This window comes from Nematostella vectensis, chromosome 2 (assembly GCF_932526225.1).
Source record: "Nematostella vectensis chromosome 2, jaNemVect1.1, whole genome shotgun sequence".
In the NCBI taxonomy this organism is placed as follows: domain Eukaryota; kingdom Metazoa; phylum Cnidaria; class Anthozoa; order Actiniaria; family Edwardsiidae; genus Nematostella; species Nematostella vectensis.
The window spans coordinates 21,648,567-21,674,618 of record NC_064035.1 but is presented as its reverse complement, the minus strand read 5'-3'; the positions used below and the strand labels follow the sequence as shown (position 1 = coordinate 21,674,618).

At 41.5% G+C, this 26,052-nt stretch overlaps 3 protein-coding genes across 3 annotated transcripts; 1 reads left to right on the top strand and 2 right to left on the bottom strand.

Moving 5' to 3' along the window:
- Positions 1-883: 883 nt before the first annotated feature.
- On the bottom strand, positions 884-14,346 carry LOC5513149 (NGFI-A-binding protein 1). Its single transcript, XM_032382662.2, has 6 exons — positions 13,547-14,346; positions 13,200-13,232; positions 12,064-12,206; positions 10,960-11,152; positions 6,379-6,489; positions 884-1,775 (listed from the first exon to the last, which is right to left on the bottom strand). The coding sequence occupies exons 1-6, from the start codon at positions 14,289-14,291 to the stop codon at positions 1,354-1,356; spliced, it is 1,647 nt and encodes a 548-aa protein (XP_032238553.1). The 5' UTR covers positions 14,292-14,346; the 3' UTR covers positions 884-1,353.
- On the bottom strand, positions 7,533-10,953 carry LOC125560961. The gene is made up of 2 exons (XM_048723561.1): positions 10,638-10,953; positions 7,533-10,607 (listed from the first exon to the last, which is right to left on the bottom strand). Exon 2 carries the CDS (start codon positions 9,045-9,047, stop codon positions 7,851-7,853), a length of 1,197 nt encoding a protein of 398 aa, XP_048579518.1. The 5' UTR covers positions 9,048-10,607; positions 10,638-10,953; the 3' UTR covers positions 7,533-7,850.
- Positions 14,347-14,409: 63 nt separating the features above from the next.
- On the top strand, positions 14,410-22,544 carry LOC5513161. Its single transcript, XM_032382661.2, has 2 exons — positions 14,410-14,620; positions 19,510-22,544. Exons 1-2 carry the CDS (start codon positions 14,505-14,507, stop codon positions 21,239-21,241), a joined length of 1,848 nt encoding a protein of 615 aa, XP_032238552.2. The 5' UTR covers positions 14,410-14,504; the 3' UTR covers positions 21,242-22,544.
- The last annotated feature ends 3,508 nt before the right edge of the window (positions 22,545-26,052 follow it).

Genomic DNA, 26,052 nt, shown 5'->3' with positions numbered 1-26,052 from the left:
CTTATCATATACCGGATGAAAACGCCTTCTGAATGACAAGCTATACAGCTATACACATTACTCTTTACTTTGACCAATGCTCTGTTTTGATTGCTTGATTTTGTCAAAATCGCAAAATAGTGAAATCGCGAAATGTTTACGTCACAAAAATAAATGCAGTAAGGTAATTAACGTGAAATTTACTAGCCAATAAACTGCTCGAGTAGAAATGCCCGACGAAATAATACTGGTTATGAATTTGGCGTCAATCAAAACTCTTTAATTCTCGAATGCTAATTGTGGCGTAGCTCGAGTCGTACTATAATGAGGACTTTTTAAAGATACGAGGTCGGCGGAGAGTGCTTGCAATAAAAGCGTGAAACACTAAATAATATTTAGTGCTTTTTTGTAAAATTTAGTACTATTTAGTGAATTTAGTAAAAATAGTTTTTAAACTATTTTAAAAGTGTGAAGGCGGTGTAGATTTCAAGCTCTCAGTGAACGAATGTATGATGAATTGTTGAAATCTACATCGCGTTCACGCTTCAACTATTTCTAATAAATTCACTAAATAGTACTAAATTCTACAAAATAGTACTTAATATTACTTAGTGTTTCACGTTTTTATTGCAAGCACTCGATAGTATGGCGACATTAGAAAACAATGGAATTTAAGAATTGAAAGGCCGCACGTGGAAATATATTCTGTTTGATAAATTTTAATTGTTTTCCATCAAACCACAACGTAAAGAATTCAAATCTTCTCGCGGACATGGACGTATTACTAGCCTTACACCATTGTAGGTCATAATTGTATTTAGTTCTGAAATTAATTCCATTGTTTTCTGCCTTTGCCTTACTCGTAGGAATGGTACAGTATGTTAGGTATACTATTTCGCACATATATCATGTTTTGCTTTTAATTGACAAATTTTCTACATATGTACTATCTAAATGATGTCAAACTTGATGGTTTACGATATCTATATTTCGCTTAGAGTTTTTGGTTTAAGAAAGTGTCGTCTGTACAATGTAACCTACAGTGTGATTTTCCTAAGAGAATAATACCGCTATAATACAAAGTGTGGATGAGAACACTGTAGTTCTTTCAGCGGAAGCAGTCCAACAAAGACAAAGCGATATGAAGGGGTCATCTTATCATGATGATAACATGTAAATAAAGTTTTGATGAATCATTAAAATTATCAAAGGGTTCCTCGGGTTCCAGTTGGTTAAAAATTCTACAACACTAGGCTCCTGTTTTCTCTATTTACACACAAACACTTCTCTTCAATTGTAAGAAGACAATAATAGGAACGTCACTTTCCACGAATTAGAGGACATTTCCTGATCTTCCTGGCACTTCCTGGACCATCATGTCCACTGCATGTTGGCTGGCAAAGGGTGACCTGCTGGCATCACGACGGTGATGTTTGGTGTCGTCAGCACAGAGGACTGCGACCCAGGGTGCCCAGTCACAGCAACGGATATTGGCACCCCATGCATATTGACACCTTGCACAATCCCGCCACTCTTATCTTTAGCTGATAAGCTGAGCAAGGCGTTGATGGTGGGGTCTGTGATCGCACTAGTGCCTCCTTGGAAGTTCTGCACCTGGGTGCGAGATGCAAGGCTCTGAAAGGCAGCCATGTTGGCGGCAGCGGCCTGCTGAGCTTCCTCTGTTGACAGCTGGCCAGGCATGAAGGCTGTGTAGAGAGCACGCACAGAAGACTCTGCATCGGACACAGTATCTGCTTGCTGTTGCATGGCCACGGAGGTTGTGGCTGAGGATGAATCTACAAGAAATACACGGTCAGTTGGACTAGTTGTACTAGGATGACCTTTTTATTTATAACTGGTTGGTCTAGGTTATCTATAGCTCCTGTGAATCAATACCCAATTATTTCGACTAGTTGCTTTTGGTTAGAAAGATTAAATAATGCACAAGGTAAACTGATATTAAATATGGTTACAGTAAATTAAAAACAAGTTCGACTAGGTACTTGCCTTATAGGTAAAGCACGAATACACAAGCAGTTGCCAGGATATAAATATTGATTATCAATTTCTCAGTGCAACAGCATTGTTAAACAATTTATTCACTACAAATACATTTAAAGAACCTAAAATTCACGAATGTGCAATTTCAATCCATAATAACTAAGTTGCTTTTATTGTATTATTTAAGTGGGATATAAGGTTTAGAGGTGTTTTAAGCCTATGTGATGCTGTGGAACACAGGTCGAGGAGAAACACTTTTACGTTTTGTTTGTTTATAGGCTTGCTGAAATAGTTGATTATTTAGAGCCAAATGCTTCCCTTCCCATCCTGTGTTTTTGTTGACATCATTGCGGTTACAGCATAATCTAAGGGGGAGCTTAAAGTCCCATTGGCAACCAAAGCGATTGTTGTTGTTTTGAAATAACGCCATTGTCTTGCGAGCGATTTGATTGGAGGACTATAATACGCATAATTATACACTGCCGACACGCGAGGTGCGTGTTTTATCTTGTTTCGCCGGTGAAGAAAGCTTTTCAGCCACTGTTTCCACAGTATTTAGGAAGACAAGAACATAACGTAACGAAGAAACGACCAAGCAATGCGTGCTTCAGGATAAGGATCATTGACAAATAAAGATTGATGTCATCGGGAAAGATGTTGGTTTATTCCACGCGATCACTCAAACCCGAAACTATTCTTTGTTTTATCGATGATAAAACAAACCTGCAATTAAAACTCTTGGTAAATAACGATGAAGCGAGAAGTCGAGGAGAATATATGCCGAACACATAGGAAGTATATATTTCATTGCTATGATTTGCAAATTCGACTAACGGCAAAACTTCAACATTTTGTTTGTTCCTCTTGCATTTTCAGGGTTGCATCAAGGCTCACCTTTGAATCGAACATGATATTTTCATTTCCTCTATATGTGAACGAGTGGGTCAGACCGCACGCTGATACGCACGAGATCATATGGTGTTGTATTGTAAACAACAGCTCACGCTTGACCCTCGTCTTTGCTCCCCTTACTGATGTGTGCATTTCCAACACCCTCTCGATTTGCATACCGAACACACAACCCTCACTTTAAAAAATTCCCCTGCCCCAACAAAGCGCTTCTAGCAGTCTAGTCGATCATAGAAGTTGTCTAAAGGACCGAATTTTATCATTGACAAATATTTCTTAAAATTCCACGATTGATTGTTGAAATATTGCGGAAAATTTTTTTTATCAGTTTTGCGGAAAAATGTTCTAAACTGGTAGTGTCATTAAAAATGTTACAACTTTCTTTCTATTGAACATAGCCATACCAAATTTGAAATGAGTTATCGTACACATTTGGCGGTTGCATTTACAAAAACTCGGGTAATAAAGGCTAACAAGCGCTTTTCGAACGGACTGAACTTCGCCGTTAATTTTTCTGGTCGAAATTCTAAATATATATCTAACTTTTTTTCCCTTCCACAGATTTTTTTTCTAACTTTTACAGAGGCCGTATCGCCACATATTGAAGTGATTCTGGTAGTATTTTTGCTCAATTTTGCGTCAGGCTCAAATAAGTGCAAAACATGTTGTTTACTTTTTATGTGCTACTACATTATTTCGTGTTGATAAAAATACAATTTTCAAATGTGTGCACTCTCCATACATTGGGTCGTCTTTGGGAAAATATCTAGAGCAGTCGCATAAACATAGACTGTTCTGTGCGAAGTTTAAAATTGATAACGCTCTCTGTTTATGATCTGTTGATTAACACATTGACCCCTCAACCGGCCTGTACCGGCTTTGGGAAGTACCCACAACCCAAAAAATTCATAAATTCAAAATAAACACAACAAGATGAAGATACTCAGGCATCAGTCTAAGGGATAAATGGTCTTGCAGATATGCATCCAACCAAGGTGTTGGCATCTACTCTTAAGCCAAATAATAGCACAGGTTCTTTGACAAATCTCAAATCGAACAAGGAGAGAAAAGCAGAATCACCCCTCTCAATAAAACGCTCAAAATACCACACAAGGGAGAGAGATCAGCAAACACAGCTCAAGACACAAATAGATACCTTTATTCTGATCCTCCAGGTACATTTCCTTGGCCTCAAAACACAATGCCCATTCCTTGAAGGATTGTACAACCACGAAAATATGTTTACGTATTGCAAAGCATTCTGGGAGGTCCAGGGGAAAATTCACGAGGGGAGGGCCAGTCAACACTCCTCTCCCCAAAGTCAGATGGTTTTTTATAAGTCTTTTCACCCCAAAGCCAAACAAATCAATTCCAGGCCATACAGACCCAGAATAGCAGTGTAAACAATTTTGGAATCAATTTGGTTTCAGAAAAGACAGCATTTAGGAGAGCTGTGGTGATTCATTAGAAAATTATTTTCTCATCCGGGCAAAGCCAAACAAGAAACAATCATCATGAATCCACCTTTGCTTGCAAATATCCATAAGCAAAGCACTCAATTATGCCCCAAAAGACTTCATGATGTCCTGAGACACTCTCCTAATATGCTCATAGCTGTATTTTTGATGAAAAATACAAGCAACCATCAACTTGTGCTGGCTTCAGCACATCGACGAGGGATTAAAAGTGGGGACCGCAAAGCACTGTTGGAAAGCTTGGATACCGCTGACTAGGTGCAGCTGTGTTTGACTTTGACGGGCTGTATAAAACTCAGAATAGGGGGGGAGGTATCTGTTTTCAGTCTGTTTTTTGTAAATTCAGCTCCAAAAAAGCCAGGAGTCAATGGGTTAATCAACCACCCCTAGATTTTAATCAAAATAACTAGACCTTTTTAGACCTGTGCTGTGACATACACCAGTGGATTGGATCACATATATGCCATTTCTAGCAAGTGAATATCTTTAACCTAGAAAATAGAATTTTTTTTACTTGGACATGACTGGACTCATTGATAGGGATGATATGCATAGCTTTTTTAGAAAAAAATGCCGAAGAAAACATCAGATTCAGGCAAGGTTTTGTGATAAGATCACTTTGACGGTGAATATACAGGAAAAGTACCAAAAGTGGGTTGACACTGCTGCTTTGAATTTATAAAGGCAAATATTTTTATAGAATTTGGGCTCCCTGTGGTTTCCCTAATGGTTTTAACATAAGAATTATCTGTTAGAATATCAGCCATAACTTAAAGGAGGCTTGTTTGTATATCAAGCAGAATTTGCCTACACTGTTGTATGCACCTAAGCTTGCGAAAAATGCATTGTTCTCAGGCAGTGAGGCAAGCATGATTTTTAGGGTGTGTTGGTAAACACATTGACCCCTCAACCGGCCTGTACCGGCTTTGGGAAGTACCCACAACCCAAAAAAATCATAAATTTAAAATAAACACAACAAGATGAAGATACTCAGGCATCAGTCTAAGGGATAAATGGTCTTGCAGATATGCATCCAACCAAGGTGTTGGCATCTACTCTTAAGCCAAATAATAGCACAGGTTCTTTGACAAATCTCAAATCGAACAAGGAGAGAAAAGCAGAATCACCCCTCTCAATAAAACGCTCAAAATACCACACAAGGGAGAGAGATCAGCAAACACAGCTCAAGACACAAATAGATACCTTTATTCTGATCCTCCAGGTACATTTCCTTGGCCTCAAAACACAATGCCCATTCCTTGAAGGATTGTACAACCACGAAAATATGTTTACGTATTGCAAAGCATTCTGGGAGGTCCAGGGGAAAATTCACGAGGGGAGGGCCAGTCAACACTCCTCTCCCCAAAGTCAGATGGTTTTTTATAAGTCTTTTCACCCCAAAGCCAAACAAATCAATTCCAGGCCATACAGACCCAGAATAGCAGTGTAAACAATTTTGGAATCAATTTGGTTTCAGAAAAGACAGCATTTAGGAGAGCTGTGGTGATTCATTAGAAAATTATTTTCTCATCCGGGCAAAGCCAAACAAGAAACAATCATCATGAATCCACCTTTGCTTGCAAATATCCATAAGCAAAGCACTCAATTATGCCCCAAAAGACTTCATGATGTCCTGAGACACTCTCCTAATATGCTCATAGCTGTATTTTTGATGAAAAATACAAGCAACCATCAACTTGTGCTGGCTTCAGCACATCGACGAGGGATTAAAAGTGGGGACCGCAAAGCACTGTTGGAAAGCTTGGATACCGCTGACTAGGTGCAGCTGTGTTTGACTTTGACGGGCTGTATAAAACTCAGAATAGGGGGGGAGGTATCTGTTTTCAGTCTGTTTTTTGTAAATTCAGCTCCAAAAAAGCCAGGAGTCAATGGGTTAAAGCGCGAGCGACCTTAATCTTATACATTAAAGAGAGGGAATATAAATCAACAGATACATGCATGCTTTTTCGATATAAGAATATATGTATGAAAGCTATACTGTCTGTAAACCTACCTGATGCAGAAGGGAGAATTTCTGTGACGACAGCTGCAGGGTTTTCTGTCTGGATGCTTTCATTTCTCTCTTCCTGGACTTGGCCAACAGAATCTTCAACAAATGTCACATCTACAACAGGGTGGCGGTTATTGCGTATCAGAATTTTCAAAACTTTAATTAAGATAGTATTTCATGAAAATTCTTGAACATCTACTAAAAATAAATGTCCATAGTTACAGTTCTTATAACCTTTCAAATTCTGAAAATGGAAATGAATTTGATTGACAATTGAATTTTCTACAGATCTTTGAAAATTTTCTGGCCGCGCGAAAGGAGATTGAATCGAGTGAATAATTCTAAGTTTTGGCGGAAAAATCTGAAACAACATATTTTTATTAAATCCTTTAAAATTCAGAGACGGCAATGCCACAAAATATTGGCGAGTTGTTTTCTATAGCAATGCTTACCACAATGAAGCGAAGAATAATTTAAAAGTCGAGAGTTGTATGCAAAAAAAGAAAATATCATTTTTTTTGTAGGTTTCAAAAGAAGCACGCGCTCATGAGATTGTCACGATTCTTGATTGCGAATGCAGCGCGCGCGCACAATGAAAAAACAATTCAAAGACTAAAAAATATCTGCTAAATTCTGCAGATTTGTTTCCTGAAGTTAAATAATCATTTGACTACCAGGTTGAGATATAAAGATGACGGTAAAAGTTGTAACCACACAACGTTCTTCAGCAATAACTAAGAAGACATGAAGACGGGAACCGGTTTAGCGCAAGCATATGTTTTCTCATGTGATTTGGTTGAAATCTCGATCTACGTCACAAATGACTAGACCCAGGCATTTCAGTTCACGGCCTTTTTCCCCGATAGTTGACCAAAATACCTCAATATTTCAGATTTGAGAGATTCGCGAGAACGCGTGCTTTATAGGGTTCATACGAACCACATTCCCTTTGGAAGATGAAAATATAAAGAATTGACAAAGTCTATCAACTCTGAAAGGTTATATGGACTTTAAGAAATGATAAATTATAAATAATGACAATTTTAAAATAAAAATTAGGTAAAGGATATGCTAGCCTCAATGGTGGTATTCATACCTTCCACTACACCTTCACTGGTAATCATACCTTCCACTACACCTTCACTAGTAATCATTCCTTCCACTATGCCTTCACTAGTAATCATACCTTCCACTACTCCTTCACTAGTAATCATACCTCCCACTACGCCTTCAATATTCATTATACCAGCCACTACACCTTCACTAGTATCATACCTTCCACTACGCCTTCACTAGTAATCATACCTTCCACTACACCTTCACTAGTAATCATAACCTTCCACTACGCCTTCAGAAGCCATCACACCTTCCACTAAGCCTTCACTAGTAATCATACCTTCCACTACACCTTCACTAGTAAACATAACCTTCCACTACGCCTTCACTAGTAATCATAACCTTCCACTACGCCTTCACTAGTAATCATAACCTTCCACTACGCCTTCACTAGTAATCACACCTTCCACTACGCCTTCACTAGTAATCATGCCTTCACTAGTAATCATACCTTCCACTACGCCTTCACTAGTAATAATACCTTCCACTATGCCTTCACTAGTAACCATACCTTCCACTACGCCTTCACTAGTAATCATACCTTCCACTACGCCTTCACTAGTAATCTTACCTTCCACTATGCATTCACTAGTAATCATAACTTCCACAACGCCTTCACTAGTAATCTTACCTTCCACTATGCATTCACTAGTAATCATAACTTCCACAACGCCTTCACTAGTAATCATACCTTCCACTACGCCTTCACTAATAATCACACCTTTCACTACGCCTTTACCAGTAATCATACCTTCCACTACACCTTCAATATTCATTATACCATCCACTACACCTTCACTAGTAATCATACCTTCCACTACGCCTTCACTAGTAATCATACCTTCCACTACACCTTCACTAGTAATCACACCTTCCACTACGCATTTAGTAGTAATCATATCTTCCACTACGCCTTCAATATTCATTATGCCTTCGACTACACCTTCACTAGTAATCACACCTTCAACTATGCCTTCACTAGTAATCATACCTTCCACTATGCCTTCAATATTCATTATACCTTCCACTACGCCTTCACTAGTAATAATAACTTCCACTACGCCTTCACTAGTAATCATACCTTCCACTACGCCTTCACTAGTAATAATACCTTCCACCATGCCTTCACCAGTAACCATACCTTCCACTACGCCTTCACTAGTAATAATACCTTCCACCATGCCTTCACCAGTAACCATACCTTCCACTACGCCTTCACTAGTAATCTTACCTTCCACTATGCATTCACTAGTAATCATAACTTCCACAACGCCTTCACTAGTAATCTTACCTTCCACTATGCATTCACTAGTAATCATAACTTCCACAACGCCTTCACTAGTAATCACACCTTCCACTACGCCTTCACTAATAATCACACCTTCCACTACGCCTTCACCAGTAATCATACCTTCCACTACGCCTTCAATATTCATTATACCTTCTACTACACCTTCAATATTCATTATACCAGCCACTACACCTTCACTAGTAATCATACCTTCCACTACGCCTTCACTAGTAATCATACCTTCCACTACACCTTCAGAAGCCATCACACCTTCCACTTAGCCTTCACTAGTAATCATACTTTCCACTACACCTTCACTAGTAAACATAACCTTCCACTACACCTTCACTAGTAATCATAACCTTCCACTACGCCTTCACTAGTAATCGTACCTTCCACTACGCCTTCACTAGAAATCATACCTTCCACTACGCCTTCACTAGTAATCATACCTTCCGTTACACCTTCACTAGTCATCATACCTTCCACTACGCCTTCACTAGTAATCATACCTTCCACTACACCTTCACTAGTAATCGTACCTTCCACTACGCCTTCACTAGTAATCATACCTTCCACTACGCCTTCACTAGTAATCATAACCTTCCACTACGCCTTCAGAAGCCATCACACCTTCCACTTAGCCTTCACTAGTAATCATACTTTCCACTACACCTTCACTAGTAAACATAACCTTCCACTACACCTTCACTAGTAATCATAACCTTCCACTACGCCTTCACTAGTAATCGTACCTTCCACTACGCCTTCACTAGAAATCATACCTTCCACTACGCCTTCACTAGTAATCATACCTTCCGTTACACCTTCACTAGTCATCATACCTTCCACTACGCCTTCACTAGTAATCATACCTTCCACTACACCTTCACTAGTAATCGTACCTTCCACTACGCCTTCACTAGAAATCATACCTTCCACTACGCCTTCACTAGTAATCATACCTTCCATTACACCTTCACTAGTCATCATACCTTCCACTACGCCTTCACTAGTAATCATACCTTCCACTACACCTTCACTAGTAATCATAACCTTCCACTACACCTTCACTAGTAATCATACTTTCCACTACGCCTTCACTAGTAATCATAACCTTCCACTATGCCTTTACTAGTAATCATACTTTCCACTACGCCTTCACTAGTAATTATAACCTTCCATTATGCCTTCACTAGTAATCATAACCTTCCACTACACCTTCACTAGTAATCATACTTTCCACTACGCCTTCACTAGTAATCATACCTTCCACTACGCCTTCACTAGTAAACATAGCTTCCATTACACCTTCACTAGTAATCATACCTTCCACTACGTCTTCACTAGCAATCATACCTTCCACTACGCCTTCACTAGTAATCATACCTTCCATTACACCTTCACTAGTAATCATACCTTCCACTACGCCTTCACTAGTAATCATACCTTCCACTACGCCTTCACTAGTAATCATACCTTCCATTACACCTTCACTAGTCATCATACCTTCCACTACGCCTTCACTAGTAATCATACCTTCCACTACACCTTCACTAGTAATCATACCTTCCACTACACCTTCACTAGTAGTCATACTTTCCACTACGCCTTCACTAGTAATTATAACCTTCCACTACGCCTTCACTAGTAATTATAACCTTCCACTACGCCTTCACTAGTAATCATACCTTTCACTACACCTTCACTAGTAATCATAACCTTCCACTACGCCTTCAGAAGCCATCACACCTTCCGCTACGCCTTCACTAGTAATCATACCTTTCACTACACCTTCACTAGTAATCATAACCTTCCACTACGCCTTCAGAAGCCATCATACCTTCCACTACACCTTCACTAGTAATCATAACCTTCCACTACGCCTTCACTAGTAATCGTACCTTCCACTACGCCTTCACTAGTAATCATACCTTCCACTACACCGTCACTAGTAATCATATCTTCCACTACGCCTTCACCAGTAATCATAACCTTCCACTACGCCTTCACTAGTCATCATACCTTCTACTACGCCTTCACTAGTAATCATACCTTCCACTACGCCTTCACTAGTAATCATAACCTTTCACTACGCCTTCGGTAGTAATCATATCTTCCACTACGCCTTCACCAGTAATCATAACCTTCCACTACGCCTTCACTAGTAATCATACCTTCCATTACACCGTCACTAGAGTCTTGACTTTCATGTCTGCTGTCATCCATCTCCTGAGGGTCATCCTTCCCTTCCTTGTTGCTATAGTAGCGCTCAGAGCGCCGTTGCTTCTTTCGCAATTCTTTCTGCTCTAATTGGTAAGAAACCTGAGCACTCTGCAATTTCACCAGCTCTGACTCTAGCTCATTTACCTGGACAGGGAAAAAAATCAACATCAAAATTATTTTTAATATACAGTAAGACGTAGTATGAGCTTGATGATGGCAGTTTGAAAGGTATGTCTAACCCCTAAATTACATTGATTGTACTTTCTGGTGGATTCTGAACTTAGGAAACAGTTCCAATACCAATGGCAAAAGTGAGAAAACAATAACAATTTCTGCTACTGCATTTAAGGAGCTACCAACTAGCCCAACATTTCCCTACTAACAACGTAACAAGAAGCAATTATAAGAACAAATACAATTAATTTTAGGTTTTTTTTGTTACTATTTAAACAAAACTCTGGCAAGTGTCCCAAGAGCAAAAATCTGACCCAGGGAAATTCTCTTCTACAATACGATCAAATTTGTATCGACAAAGAACACTATCAAAAACAAATGGATTGTGGTTTCTAAAAACCTAAAGTGTAGCACATCAACCTTGATCAACATGCTAAGGATTATTCATAATTCCCCCTTTTAGTGCTAGAAATAAATCCCCAAGTTTGCACCACTCTATCCGTTCGTCCTATCTTTCTTGGTTTCTTTGTTCTGCTGGAAAATGGAAGAACTTTATGGGGTCCCCATTCCTTTTTTCTTCCACAAATGCGGGAATCTAGAATTATTTCTACAGCTGCCATAAGCACAAGGCTTTGTTGCTCACATTTTGTTTGTACAAAGCACATGCTTCTTGATTTGTCCAAACTTTTGCGAGTTGTTTACAATTTGTTTGATTTGACCCTGTGACACGCATGTGACTTTCTAGCGAGGAAAGGTTGAATTGCTCTTTATGTACAGCATCAGTCAGTTGTGTTTTCTGCACAGCAGACAGTTTTGGCAGGCCATTGCTCAAACTCAGTTAAAAGCCCTTTATCGTTTACAAGAATAAACATCATCCTCACCTCCTGCCCTAGTGACCTGGCCTCGTCAATCTTCCTTGCAAGTTCTTCCTGTTGTTCCTTGTTTGCGGCCAGCAATGAATCAATATCATTCAACCGCTCAAGTCTCTTGAGCTTGTTGATCTGCGCTTGGTTGGGTTTCTTGCCTGAGTGAACAATAGAATTACTCCCTAAACACCCCTTTTTCAACAAACTATTGATAGAGGATGCTTTTGATATCCATAATTATCACAGTTCAGGCAAAAAAAAAATCAGTCAAGGCGAAGGGTGACAACCAACTCACACAAATCCATCTCTGTGTTCACTAAAACATTCATTTTTTGTTTGCATTCTAATTGACTAATATTCAGATGTAACCTCTAATGAACTAGACCCTGCGTGCAGGGTTGACTGGGATACCTGAGATCTGCAGTTTGTTTGGGCCCTGTGTTGTGACATGTATGACAAAGATTATACTACCCACCATCTTTGGATATAATAAAAATATATGTATAATCTTGTTTTCTTTCTATTGTAAATGCCATATCACAACACTGATTGGGTCAAGAAAGGTGGGAAGCATCATCTCCTGAGGTAGGGGTGAAAATAAAAAAAATAAAATTCAGGAAAACTGAGAATGTGTTTGAAAGTTTGTTAATACTTCTTGAACATTTTTTGGTTCACTGCCCTCAACGTGCTATCACCTAGGGGTAAATTTATTGTATCACCCAAAGTGAGCCGTATTGTAATAACAATATAATTTAGATTAAATTTATTATTTCATTTATGTAAGTACAATTTTAAAAAAAATATCTTGTCTCGAGTATCAGGTCGTAAATGTAAACACGAGTAAATACAGCCTGAGATAATTATGCACGATGACTTGGTAGAGATTGAGACTATGGTAATATATGCAGTGCGAAATCGCAAATCTGGCCTTTAACTGCACAAATAACATGGATCTGAGAGCTGGAATCTTAAAATCCAAGATGTCGGCCATGACACAAGTTTTAAATTATGCAGAAGGTATTGCAAAGGCTCTTGGAGTATTGCACAAGAATTCCATATCGCGAGAAGATAAAAACAAGGTGCATTTTATAACTGGGCTACCACAGGTATCCCAGTAATAAAACATATTACTTATAGAGTTAAAATAATACCTTGTTGTACAAGATCTTGCACAAGACCCTCAACTGCAAACAAACCAATAAAAAGATGTCAGATTGAAGAGGCAAAAGCACAAGAGAGTTATTCAAATCATGTATCAAGTTTTTTGTTACTATTTCATAAATTTATAGATAAGAAAAAAAATAGGTGTATAATTTTCAACCAAAACAATATTTGTTTCGATTTTCCTTGAATGCATCTTTTATTTCTGCATATTCAAATCAGGCACGATATAATACTTACTTAAGTACGAGTGAAAACCGCTTGCGCTTTCGATTGAACCAAAAAAACCCAGTGTTGGTTGAAATGCTGTTACAATTTAGGGAAAACCACTGATTACCTGTCAGCTCTTCGCAATCGGGGCCTACAAACTTAGACCTTGAGTGGCCATGCACGTAGGTAAACCCGCTTTCCCTCACTACCCTTCGCGCCATTGTAAACAACTCATCTCGTCGAACAAGAAGGGTCGGGTCTCGCAGGCACAGTTGAGCAGCCGCTTCGTTTATCATTTGTTCGTGGCAATTCAGCGATGAAGTTTTCCGCTTTTTGTCGTCTCTTCCGTAGATTTTGGAGTGTTCCCTGATCAGAGCTTGTCTTTCGGGGTCTAGCTTCTCCCAGTCAATGATCACGTCCATCGGAGGTAGTTTGAGCTCAACCACTCTTTTCTCCGCGGGTTCTTTTCCACCCGAGCTCGAAGATCCGGATCGTTTACGCGATCCAGGAGTCACAAAAGTAGCAGAGGTAACTGGAGTTGTAGCTCTAGAGACATTGGGTGACTGACTTGGTGTCCAGTAGTCTATCCAGGAACTGTTTTTCTCTGGTGTTTTGTCTCCGGCTACAGCGCGCGCTTTTCTCGCTTTCCAATCGACCAAGGATTTTTGAAGCCTTCGCACATGGAGAGGTTTAGTCGACATGCCGACCATCGCAATGATTTCCTTAAATTCATCTTCGCTGGCGTCGCATAACTGCTGGATGTCATCGCCACCTTGTTCTATGAAGCTCTGGTAGTAGTCGAGCAGGTTGGCTGACTTGAGCAGAGTAAAGAGCTCGAGTTCACACTCTTTCTGAGCCAGTGGGGCTGCCATATTTTAGCGTGCTCCCTACCCTCCTTAACGAAGAAGAAGCGAACAGCAAAGCAACACAACCCCGGCTGGGCCACCCCCTTAGATCTGAATCCTCGTAGCTAATTGGCTAAGAATTAATAACCGACATTTGATTGGTTAATAGATAGAACGAAAAGCTCCCATTGGGTGGTAGGACCATGATTGACGTTTCCGCTGGCTTTTGTCCCCGGGCGCATGTTGGAAATAATTGAATTGAGTGAAAGCATGCATCTTCGATATTCACAGCGCATATTTATTGCATTTATTCTCTTCGTGGTGGTAATACTTTATATAACATTTGGCAATCAAAGGTAGGTATTCTATTAATCATTACAATAGATAACAATTCAGGTGAAAATCAAGCCAAATAACTATAACTTATTTTTGTGGTCTTCGCAGTTTATAAAACTCCCAAACAACTCAATGAAAGAACCAGGCCTTCTGAAAAATACGAATTTTCCAGTAATAGATGATCTACTAAGATTGTGATAGTGTATAGTTGCTTTATGGGGCTTATTTTAATCTGGAAACAGCCACAATTGTCATCGTAAATTTCATTTAATAAATAACTTACGTTTACGAGTCGCGAAGCTCACTTGTTAAGGGCACCCAACGACCATTTTCGGTCAAATATCTGTTCTGTATAGCAAGGTCACCTACGGATTTCGGGGTCGGCCTAGAAATGGCTACTTTTTTCGGAATTTATATTTCTAGATCACCTATGTTTCTCGGGAAGAGAGCTGGATCACCTTTGTTTTCGGAGTTGCTTTTGTTACCACCATCACCATTTTCGAGAGATTTTTACGTCCGACATGCTTTAAAAAAAGCAACCCTAGTATTTTCGGGAGCGAGTATACAAGGGACATTACCTATAAATTTCGCTTAAGGATCTTAGAATCGCTAAGAGTTCCGGATGCCTTGGGATGAGTAACTAGATTTTTCAGATGGCTGTAATTTCGCCTATCAAATCCGAACAGATAAAAAATATCTAGGAAAGCTCTATATTGTGAAAAAAATGACTGCAAACGAATAAAAACGGTATCTTAACTCATTTAGGCCGGTTGTGAAATTCTCATCGTTGGGTGTCCTTGACGTGTACCAAGATAATTTCCATAATTTTGCATAGTTTTAGCAATGGATCCAGGCCTAAAGTTGACTGATTCCAAATGGTCACGGACCAATCAAGGGAGGGGAGGGGGTGGGGTATAGGGGCATGCCTCACAGTAAATTTATGAAATTAGGTGTTTGAAACATGCAATCTGCAGAATTTTTGGCATTTTAGGGATGTATATAGTCAGATAATGCCTTCAAGATTTTAGTTTTACTGATGCTGTATTAAACTTATGGTCATATTAAACTGAGTGACTTCATTCATCAATTAGTCAGATAATGAATACACTATTCTTAACTAATTCAACCAAATTTGTGTTCTTGAAAGTATGGCAAGGCAAGCACCAGTTATTATCTTTGAATACCCCTTGGCAATATCAAAATGGTGTGATTGTAATATATAAAAAAACAACCTCTCCTCGCATTATAATGTAGCTAGTGCCACACAGACAGAAACTCGTGTCAATAACTGACTCCATGACCTCTCGATTCAAAGCAGTTTTACGGTGCATTATCCCATCTATTTGCTGATCTATTGGCAATGCTCCTCTTTGCATGTTTCTCCTAGATTCATCCATTGAGGCACCAAAAATTTGTGTACTGGGCAATTTTGCTCATGTGGTATCATACTCTAATGTCGAAAGTACAAGAGGTGATTTTACCAGCCTATTTACCTTACTAAAATAACTGCCAAAAATCTTCCCAAATAAAACACAGGGCAAACAATAATACCATTTATATATTTAGAATACACTGTCCAGGGGTGATGCTAGAAACATTATGTATTTCACTTACGAAGGCGACCACTTTCCATTGCATAACTCTTAGAGAATTTAAAAGAGCTATCATCCAGTCGCCACACTTTCACCATTAATTCTAACTTCTCGGGATCTGAATTCGATCAAACTCTACACACCATAATCAAATGGATAACACTCCTTTTTCAGGCAGACAGGTTCTCCACAAAAAAACTTCTGCATTTTTTGAAGCCATGCTTCGCTTTTCAAGATTTCGGTTTGAGAGATGTGTAAAAGAGGCCTTCTTTCACAGGGGTAGTATCGGGATTTCATTGTTAACTGATTCCAAACTGATTTACACGTTATAGCAACCAATCAAAACAGAGCTTGAGTGATTTCGCGTGGACTGTAACCAATCGGTGTAGAGCTTGAATGATTCCAGAACACGCTCATAATTTTATACACATGCAAAATTTTTAAATGGGTCCCCTCCCCCTAATTAGATTTATCACTAACCATCAGGAGCAATATTTCCCATGGGGGGACCAGAAATACTGTCTAAGCGCTAAAGGAAATGACAGCAAATCAACCCAGGAAGCAGGTCTAATAGGGTTTTAATAACAGACACCAGATGGATGTCTGTTAATCAGTCTGAAAATCAGTTAAAACAATCACGCGTTCGGAATGGACGACTTATTCAGTTTGTACAATTTCGATTAATTTGCATATTTAAAAAAAATTATATACAATATATGTGACGCTATTCTTTAGCACGTACATGAAAATGATGAAATATGAAAACGTTTTTGCTTCCAAATCTTTCCAGTCTCAATTTCTTTTCTGTCCAGTCACCAGGAAAGATTGAAAATTCAGTTGTCTTTACACTATTGATGTTAATCCGAGAGAATGAAAGAGCTGCAAGAAACAAGATTTCTGGAAGCAACAAAATAGCAACAATGACGTTTACGACCTAAATATAGGTCGGTAAAAATTGCGTGAAGCAAACTAGAAAAGTCCGTTCTACAGCAGAAGCCAATTTCTAAAAAGCTGGTCAGTAGACTTTGAGAAAGTCTATTCTTGCCCCAGAGTGTGCAGTTTTGTCTTAGATTGACAGAATTTGTTGTCCCAGGAGTCAGGATTTCGACAAGTTTCCTTTTTTTCCAAAATGTCAATCACCTTTGACAATCATAGGTGCATTCTACAATACAGTGAGGGCTGTATGGAGAAATATCAGACCAAGGTCTTGTACAGCCCAAGGTTGCAGACCGAGGGCTGTGCTGAAAATGCTGAGGTCTGACATTTCTTGGTACAGCCCGAGCAAGCGAGGTTAATAAAAGTTTTATTATATGGCTTTTGAAAATTAAAATGATGACAAAACAAATCGACTTTCGCTTTCGCACGAATATTAATTAGTTTATCAATTTCAAAATGGCGGGAAAATAAGAAACACTCGCGCACAGTCAACCAAAAAATGTAAAAGAGTGAATAAAGATGACAAGATACCAAACAGACCTTGGAGTGAAAAGATGTTGCTTTTAGTAGCCCTCCAGACATAAAAAGAAGAATTATCCTTAGGCCCAAATTAATGGAAATCAAAGCAAAAAGATTTACGCTGATCGCTTTGTGCTGCTTTATGATGATTTGATTAAAATATTGAATTTACAAAGAAACTGTAGTACCTTAAAGAGACTTTTTTGGGTATTTGCACCCCTTGTTATTTATTCATTTATTTGTTTTTGCGCTATAAATAAGCTTTGTATTCCTTGGCTATAGGTCGCGCTCGCCGGCTCGACATATTGTTTATCTTCTTGTCAAAATTGTCTTTTACATTCTTGTCAGGATAATAAAACTCACACTCAAAGTGCTCGTCATCACCCAATTCTCAACTTCTAAGACCTGTTTGTCTGTTTTTTGGTTGATTTTGTTTGCACAAACTCACTTGGCTATGTAAACAAAACCCGCTATGAAAAAAATATCCAAAACTGCCCACGGGCAATATTGTAGGATTCCATCCCGCTCAACAGCCAATCAGAGCATGTGTACCATCCTAGCCATATAATGGTACTTTACTCCTTATTAAACAACACTTTACTTCTTATGTATTAAACAACACACTTCTCCTTTTTAAACAACACACTACTACTCATTAAACAACACACTTCTCCTCATTAAACAACACACTACTCCTCATTTAACAACACACTACTCCTCATTAAACAACACACTACTACTTAAACAACACACTACTCCTCATTAAACAACACACTACTACTTAAACAACACACTACTCCTTATTAAACACCACACTAATCCTCATTAAACAACACACTACTCCTTATTAAATACCACACTACTCCTCATTAAACAACACACTACTCCTTATTAAACAACACACTACTCCTTATTAAATACCACAGTAATCCTCATTAAACAACACACAACTCCTCATTAAACAACACACGACTACTTAAACAACACACTACTCCTTATTAAACACCACACTAATCCTCATTAAACAACACACTACTCCTTATTAAATACCACACTACTCCTCATTAAACAACACACTACTCCTTATTAAACAACACACTACTCCTTATTAAATACCACAGTAATCCTCATTAAACAACACACAACTCCTCATTAAACAACACACGACTACTTAAACAACACACTACTCCTTATTAAACAACACACAACTCCTCATTAAACAACACACTACTCCTTATTAAATACCACACTACTCCTTAAGCAACACACAACTCCTCATTAAACAACACACTACTCCTTATTAAACAACACACTACTCCTTATTAAACAACACACTACTCCTTATTAAATACCACACTACTCCTTAAGCAACACACAACTCCTCATTAAACAACACACTACTCCTCATCAAACAACACACTACTCCTTATTAAACAACACTACTCCTTATTAAACACCACACTAATCCTCATTAAACAACACACAACTTCTCATTAAACAACACACTACTCATTAAACAACACACAACTCCTCATTAAACAACACTCTACTCATCAAACAACACACTAATCCTCATTAAACAACACACTAATCCTCATTAAACAACACACAACTCCTCATTAAACAACACACTACTACTTAAACAACACACTACTCCTTATTAAACAACACGCTACTCCTTATTAAACACCAAACTAATCCTCATTAAACAACACACTACACCTTAAACAACACACTTCTCATCAAACAACACACTTCTCATCAAACAACACCGTACTCATCAAACAACACACTACTCCTTATGTGGATGATGAATTCCAAACAGCTGATAACTTTTACTGATGGCCATGTTATATTTCTAGGTGTGAATGTGATGTTAGAGATGTCATTAAAGTCAAACAGCAAATTGCTCAAGAGTTACTCGAAGTACATCATGACATGCTCACATCTTTCAATCAAAAACGTCATCTGCCATTGCAGTCACTCATGAGCATGGAACAAATAATACATCGTCTTGATGTGGCAGCTAGTGTAAGTCAGCCTTATGCCCTGCAGCAAGTACCAAGCGCAGAGGTATGCCCTGAGGAATACAAGGGCAATTCACTTGGTTATCCTTTTTTCCATTTAGGATGGGGTGTTGCTAATTGTAGTTTTGCCAAACCAATTAACACTTTGTTGACAGTGTTGATCAACATGGAGGAGTACTCGGACCTGGATTATCACCACGTTTTTAATGTTTTCAAAGGAATTAAAGAGACTCACCCGTCACTTGAAACTATAGTGGGTGTTCATTCAAGAGCAAAACATTGCATTACCAAGGCTCAGAAGTACCTCAATGTTAAAATGTTACAGACTACTGCTTCACAAGTTGGCAAGGTATGGAACATGCTTCTTGGCAAAGTCACTACTCCATATGTTCTCGTTGCCCGCCAGGTCTTGCATTTTAACTGGATGGCAAAGCTTCACCGACAGATTCGTCTTCTCAGCCAATTGCCTGATGTAGGTGTGGTTGGTGGATCATTTCGTAATCTCACCGGTCACTGGCGCCCAGGATGTTACCACGCAGAAATGAGAAACTATGTGCTCAAGTACCAGGATGGGTACTATCATTCCAGGAATTCTTGTATGTTTTGTGACCACCTAAGAGGCCCATTTGTCGCAAGAAACACTCTCATGAAGGGGCTCAAGTTCGATGAGTCACTTCCAACTCATGTGGTCTTTGAAGACTTTTTCCTCCGTTTGAAAGAAAAGGGAAAAATAGCCATGGCTTGTCCGGACTCCATGTATTTTATGCACGATAATGCTTATGAGGAGCAACTTGCGTCGAAACAGCTTTGGGCTTCATTTGCAAAAAAGTGGCAGCTTAACCGGATTTTATTACCTGGAATAGCCACACACTCTTTCTCTTGCGCTGATATAGGATTCACTTGCAAACAAAAAGTCACTAATTCATTCTTACTTCCAGTGTGCTGCCTTGAGATATTGACAAAAGCTCTTCACTTTGTTCATAACTTCAGCAAGAAATACAATCTTTTATATGAGCTTGATTCTGGGTCCGTTTTGGGGGGTGTAAAATTCAACAGTTTTCTCCCATGGGATATAGACATTGACCTTTCGGTTTTTGCTGAAAACATGACCATATTTTCAAAACCAGAAATCGTCAAACTGTTTTTAAAAAATGGTTATAAAATCCGTGATTATAAACCTCCAGAAAATGATGGTAAGGGATTTAATGGTGGATTTACGAAAATTGATATTTTGTCTGGTGACTTCTACCTTGAACTTTGGGGTGCCAGGGAGCTTAGTAATTCAGCGTTGAACTTTCTTCCCGCTGAACTGCAAAAGCCGCCTTTCTACACTAAAACACATATTAGAGGTGCGTGGATAAACACCGTGTACAATCCAGCTATGTATGCACGTTCAAGGTATGGTAAAGAAATTCTCAAACATTCCCAGAGCTGGCGGCAAACGGGACTGAAAAACAGTTGGGAGATGTATAAGAGCGGGACCTTTACATCTTGTGAGAAACCACGGCACCATTCATGTCTTGATAGCTTCCCTGGTGATGGTAACCTTCCAGTGTTTGTGTCTTAATGCAAGAGTAAGAAATGGGTTTTAGCGTTTCACCTTATTTCTCACTCGTATCATTAGTATATGAGCCTTCACACACCCTGTGTATATAAGCCTTGACACACCCCGAGTATATAAGCCTTAACACACCCTGAGTATATGAGCCTTTACACACCCTGAGTTTATAAGCCTTTACACACCGAGTATATTAGGCTTAACACACCCTGAGTATATGAGCCTTGACACACCCTGAGTATGAGCTTTTACACACCCTGAGTATATAATTCTTTACACACCCCAAGTATATGAGCCTTCACACACCTTGAGTATATGAGCCTTGACATACCCTGAGCCTTTTCACACTCTGAGTATATGAGCCTTGACACACCTTGAGTATATGAGCCTTGACACACCCTGAGTATGAGCTTTTACACACCCTGAGTATATAATTCTTTACACACCCCAAGTATATGAGCCTTCACACACCTTGAGTATATGAGCCTTGACATACCCTGAGCCTTTTCACACTCTGAGTATATGAGCCTTGACACACCTTGAGTATATGAGCCTTGACACACCCCGAGTATGTGAGCCTTCACACCCCGAGTATATGAGCCTTGACACACCTTGAGTTTATGAGCCTTGACACACCCCGAGTATATGAGCCTTGACACACCTGGAGTATATGAGCCTTCACACACCTTGAGTATATGAGCCTTCACACACCTTGAGTATATGGGCCTTGACACACCTTGAGTATATGAGCCTTGACACACCCCGAGTATATGAGCCTTCACACACCTTGAGTATATGAGCCTTCACACACCTTGAGTATATGAGCCTTCACACACCTTGAGTATATGGGCCTTCACACACCTTGAGTATATGAGCCTTGACACACCTTGAGTATATGAGCCTTGACACACCCCGAGTATATGAGCCTTCACACACCTTGAGTATATGAGCCTTCACACACCTTGAGTATATGAGCCTTCACACACCTTGAGTATATGGGCCTTCACACACCTTGAGTATATGAGCCTTGACACACCCTGAGCCTTTTCACACTCTGAGTGTATGTTTCGTTCTGCACGAAATGAATGACGCAACTTGTAACATGAATTTTCATTAGTGACATAACAACTTGTAATTAATTACAACCACAAGAACATTATCCTAAGCGCGGAAAACAACTAAGACCCAACGGCAACTATACTTATTTTATGATTTCCAAATATAGAATGTAATTGTACTATATCTTTTCAGATTTTGAACTTATCAACCTACTTGAATCATCAATTGTAATAAACTACAAGTTTGGTTAAAATGTTTAAAGCGTTGATGTAAAACCCGTGCTTAGCGATACATTCGAAATCGAAGTGATGCTGACGACTTGAAGTCGAAGGTAAAAGATACATAGATGGCAGAAGCAGCCAAAATAGAAAGACGTTCCGCTAGAACGAAATTTACCAGAAAGAAGAACGACCTGCTTTTAAGTCTTTTTCACTGCCCTTGGGTGGGTTTTCCTAAGTCGTCTTCACTGGGGGGGGGGGGGAACCAGGGGGTTTCAGTGAAACGGCCTGGGAGGCGCGGATCGGCCCTCCGGGCCTCCCAGCCCCGTCTCTATATATCAGGCAGATAATGCTTCACGTACATAAACAATCGGCAAAAGCTAATGTAGGCCAAAACGGTTTCACGTACATAAACAATCGGCAGAAACTAATGTAGGCCAAATAGATTTCGCGTACATGAATAATCAATTAGGGCTGCAGGTGTTTCGCGTGCATGAATAATTAATTAGGGCTGCATACATGAATAATTAGGGTGTAGACCGGGCGCGTGCAAGCCCAAGGACTTGCGCGTACACGACTTTTTGGGGCAAATAGCGATGGGGCCGCGAAAACGAGGAGGGCCGCCAACCTACGGGGTGCGGAATAACCGTTTTTCGGCCGTAAATTCAAATTTTCTGGCGTGGCGTTTAAACCTGAGTTCTACTCGAACGCCTCGCTCCCGAACTCCGCAAATTTTTCGCACTCTCTTTTTCGCCTTTTCGCGTGCCTTTAGGGAGGGCCCTTTCCCGCTTTTTTCATCACGCGGTGCGGGGCCGTGTCGGGCTCTGATAGCGTCCTTGAGCGTGTTGTATCTCTCTTGTTCCTGAAGTATTAGCCGAAACTCTTCGTCTGAGATACGCCCGTCTTGCAGAGCCTTAGAGACCAGCTCGCTGATCGAGTTTTTCTTACTCTCCGCTAAAACCACCGTGTCTTCGTGTTTAGCCACCTTGCTCGTAAGACCCCTAGAGACCGCCCCCGCGCCCGCGCCCACGACACCGACCAGCCCAGCGACGCCTGCCGGCGGAGCGCCGATCAGAGCCCCTATCCCACTTAAAGAGACTCCCAGCCCGGCGCTGGAAAGCGCCCCTGCAGCGATGCCGGATGCCACAGACACAGCATGGGTAACGGCGAAGGCGCGCTTATACTTCTTCCGCACCTGTCGATAATGCGTTATCTCATTGTCTAGAACCGCCTGAGTGTCACGTATTACCTGGAGTCGGAAACTTTGCGCGTCGCCGCCGATGCCTGCCGGAGCGGTAAGCGTTTGCGGGGGGCAGACGCTGGGAAGCGGGGGGTATATGCCACTGCCGCTAACGTCGCTGTTTGCCATGCTTGTTATGTCGGACCTAGGTTAGCTCTAATACGAGGCGAACAGGCTTGTCCTTAAAGTCCACCCGTCTACCGCGGTCATCCCTGATCCATATTCGGATACTCGAGACAAACTCAGAGGAAGACGCTGCGACACAAACGGGGATGTCGGGCCCATAGACGAATTTCTCGTGCGGCCTCCCGCGGGTTTCTAGGCAAGCGAGAACGTTTGAAGGCTCGTCTAAGGCGAGGCACTGCGAGCGGTCTACAATGTCGCAGAAGATGTAGATGGCCTCTATTTTCGGCAAAGTCACCTTAAGTGGGGGGGCCCCCAAGGGCAGTGCGAGGCCCCGCATACCCATCTGATCGTCTTGAGCCTCCAGGCCAAATAGTGCGCAAAGCTCGGCGTTCAGGAACACAATGCCACTGGACACGAGCACGATCTTCCCGGTGAGGGGATCCAGCTTCGCGGTCAGGATATCGCTCTTAGCGCGGTTGATCGTCTCCACGATGGACTCGGCCGTGTGGTGCCCGGCTGGCAGAGTAGCGATGGGCTGGAGGGGGGATATGGTCGTGATCTGATGCTCCCGCTCGAGGTTATACCAGCTGTTAAACAGCGAGCACTGCCGGAGCGCCACAAAGAGTGGGCGCCTTATCGGCTGCTCGAAGAAGAGCGTCAGTTCGCCTCCGGTGAACACAGCATGTAGGACCACCATTGTGTTGAACAGCCCGCCTTCGTGTTTAATAGGGCTGAGCATGGATTGGGCTGGCAGATGCTGAACGAGGCTCCCCGGAGGAAGGAGGAGACGAAGAAGGCGGCAGTTGCGGCGGGAGCCTCTATAGCCGAGCATATCAAACACGCTATAGCCGAACAAGTCAAAAAACCGGTTTCCCTAGGTTTCCCTAGGTCTCTGACCCTCGCGCAAAAGCTGCTCTACGCCGTACCCGCGACCCCCGTGGAGGGCACGGCCTCAGACATCACCCCACTACTCACGCAGCTGGAGATACACGTGGCTGAGGACAAATCATTCACGACTAGGGTCCGAGACATATTCAAAGAGACGGTAATCACGCACAAGTCCGCCAAGGAGTCTCTCCGGTGGCTATCGGAGCCTTCCTATGGGTACTGGCCACAGCAACTCAACTTTGCGGTCTGGTGCGCAACCGCCGGAGGGGGGTGTCCCTAACTGACCCCACTTTCGCCGCGCTCCCCTCTGTCATCAGGGGATTTCTAAGGTTTCACGTCTACTTTACCACCCGGAGGATACTCTACGAGCTCGGCGTCCCCCTGCCTGGCGACAGCCCGTTCACGCAAAAAGGTAACCCCTACAAGAAGGCCGCTTTCGAGCGTCTATGTATAGAGTTCGGTTTGCCGCGTAAGCCGGACTTCCGATGGAAAGGCGGGCGGAACCACGGGCTAGGCGATGTGTTTGTGTTCTACCCGGGGGAGGGGTATCGCAACGTGCACGTGATCCGTGGCTACGACACGGCGGCGGACGAGTACCCGAGCCACCTCAATCTGTTTAGCGACGAAGGTGGGACGTACAATAGTGGGAAGCAGGTGGGTTACATACGCAACGACGACCACGGGGGCGTGAAATATAGCTGGTTTGCGCCTCCCAAAGGTGAGGGGCTGACAAAAGCAGGGCTAGGGAGACTCGATCGCTCGGTCGAGGCGTTCGTCTACACAGTGCTTGGCGCGCAGGTAAACGTCCGTTCCTCCATCGCAGGGGCCGGTGGGCCGGCCATGGAGGCGCAGGCGGAGTTCACGGAGCTGCTCGAAGACGCGATCATAGAAAACGACATCGCTCAAAGCGTGCAAAGGTACCAGTTAGCCGTGCAGGAGGCCAAGGTGAGACTGAGTCTTGCGGTTGCACCAGGAGTGTGGCTGATGCCGAGAGATCTGGTGATAAACACGCAAAGCGTCGTGGGCTACAACAATAAGCTGCAGAAAGCCACGGACTCCATGACGCTCGGCGCAAACGCGATCAACACCGAGACAAAGCCAGTCGGTGCTCATAACATGGCCGGTGGGCGCCCCTGCGAAAGCGCACGCAGAGGGCGCGGCCCCTGCTCCCGCTGCGCATAGCATGTCGGGAGAAAAGAGTGACCACACCGCCCTCAAGGCGGGGTTGTCGGCACTCGCGGTGGCCGCGGCGTATTACTTGTTCCGATGACTGCTTTGCATTCGACGAA

Coding starts and splice junctions, on each gene's coding strand:
- LOC125560961 (XM_048723561.1), bottom strand. CDS start 9,047: ATGGCTTCTGAAGGTGTAGTGGAAGGTATGATTACTAGTGAAGGCGTA.
- LOC5513149 (XM_032382662.2), bottom strand. CDS start 14,291: ATGGCAGCCCCACTGGCTCAGAAAGAGTGTGAACTCGAGCTCTTTACT. Junction 12,207..13,199: donor GCAAGATCTTGTACAACAAG/GTATTATTTTAA, acceptor TTGTTCACTCAG/GCAAGAAACCCAACCAAGCG. Junction 1,776..6,378: donor AATTCTCCCTTCTGCATCAG/GTAGGTTTACAG, acceptor TATTTCTTGTAG/ATTCATCCTCAGCCACAACC.
- LOC5513161 (XM_032382661.2), top strand. CDS start 14,505: ATGTTGGAAATAATTGAATTGAGTGAAAGCATGCATCTTCGATATTCA. Junction 14,621..19,509: donor ATAACATTTGGCAATCAAAG/GTAGGTATTCTA, acceptor TTATATTTCTAG/GTGTGAATGTGATGTTAGAG.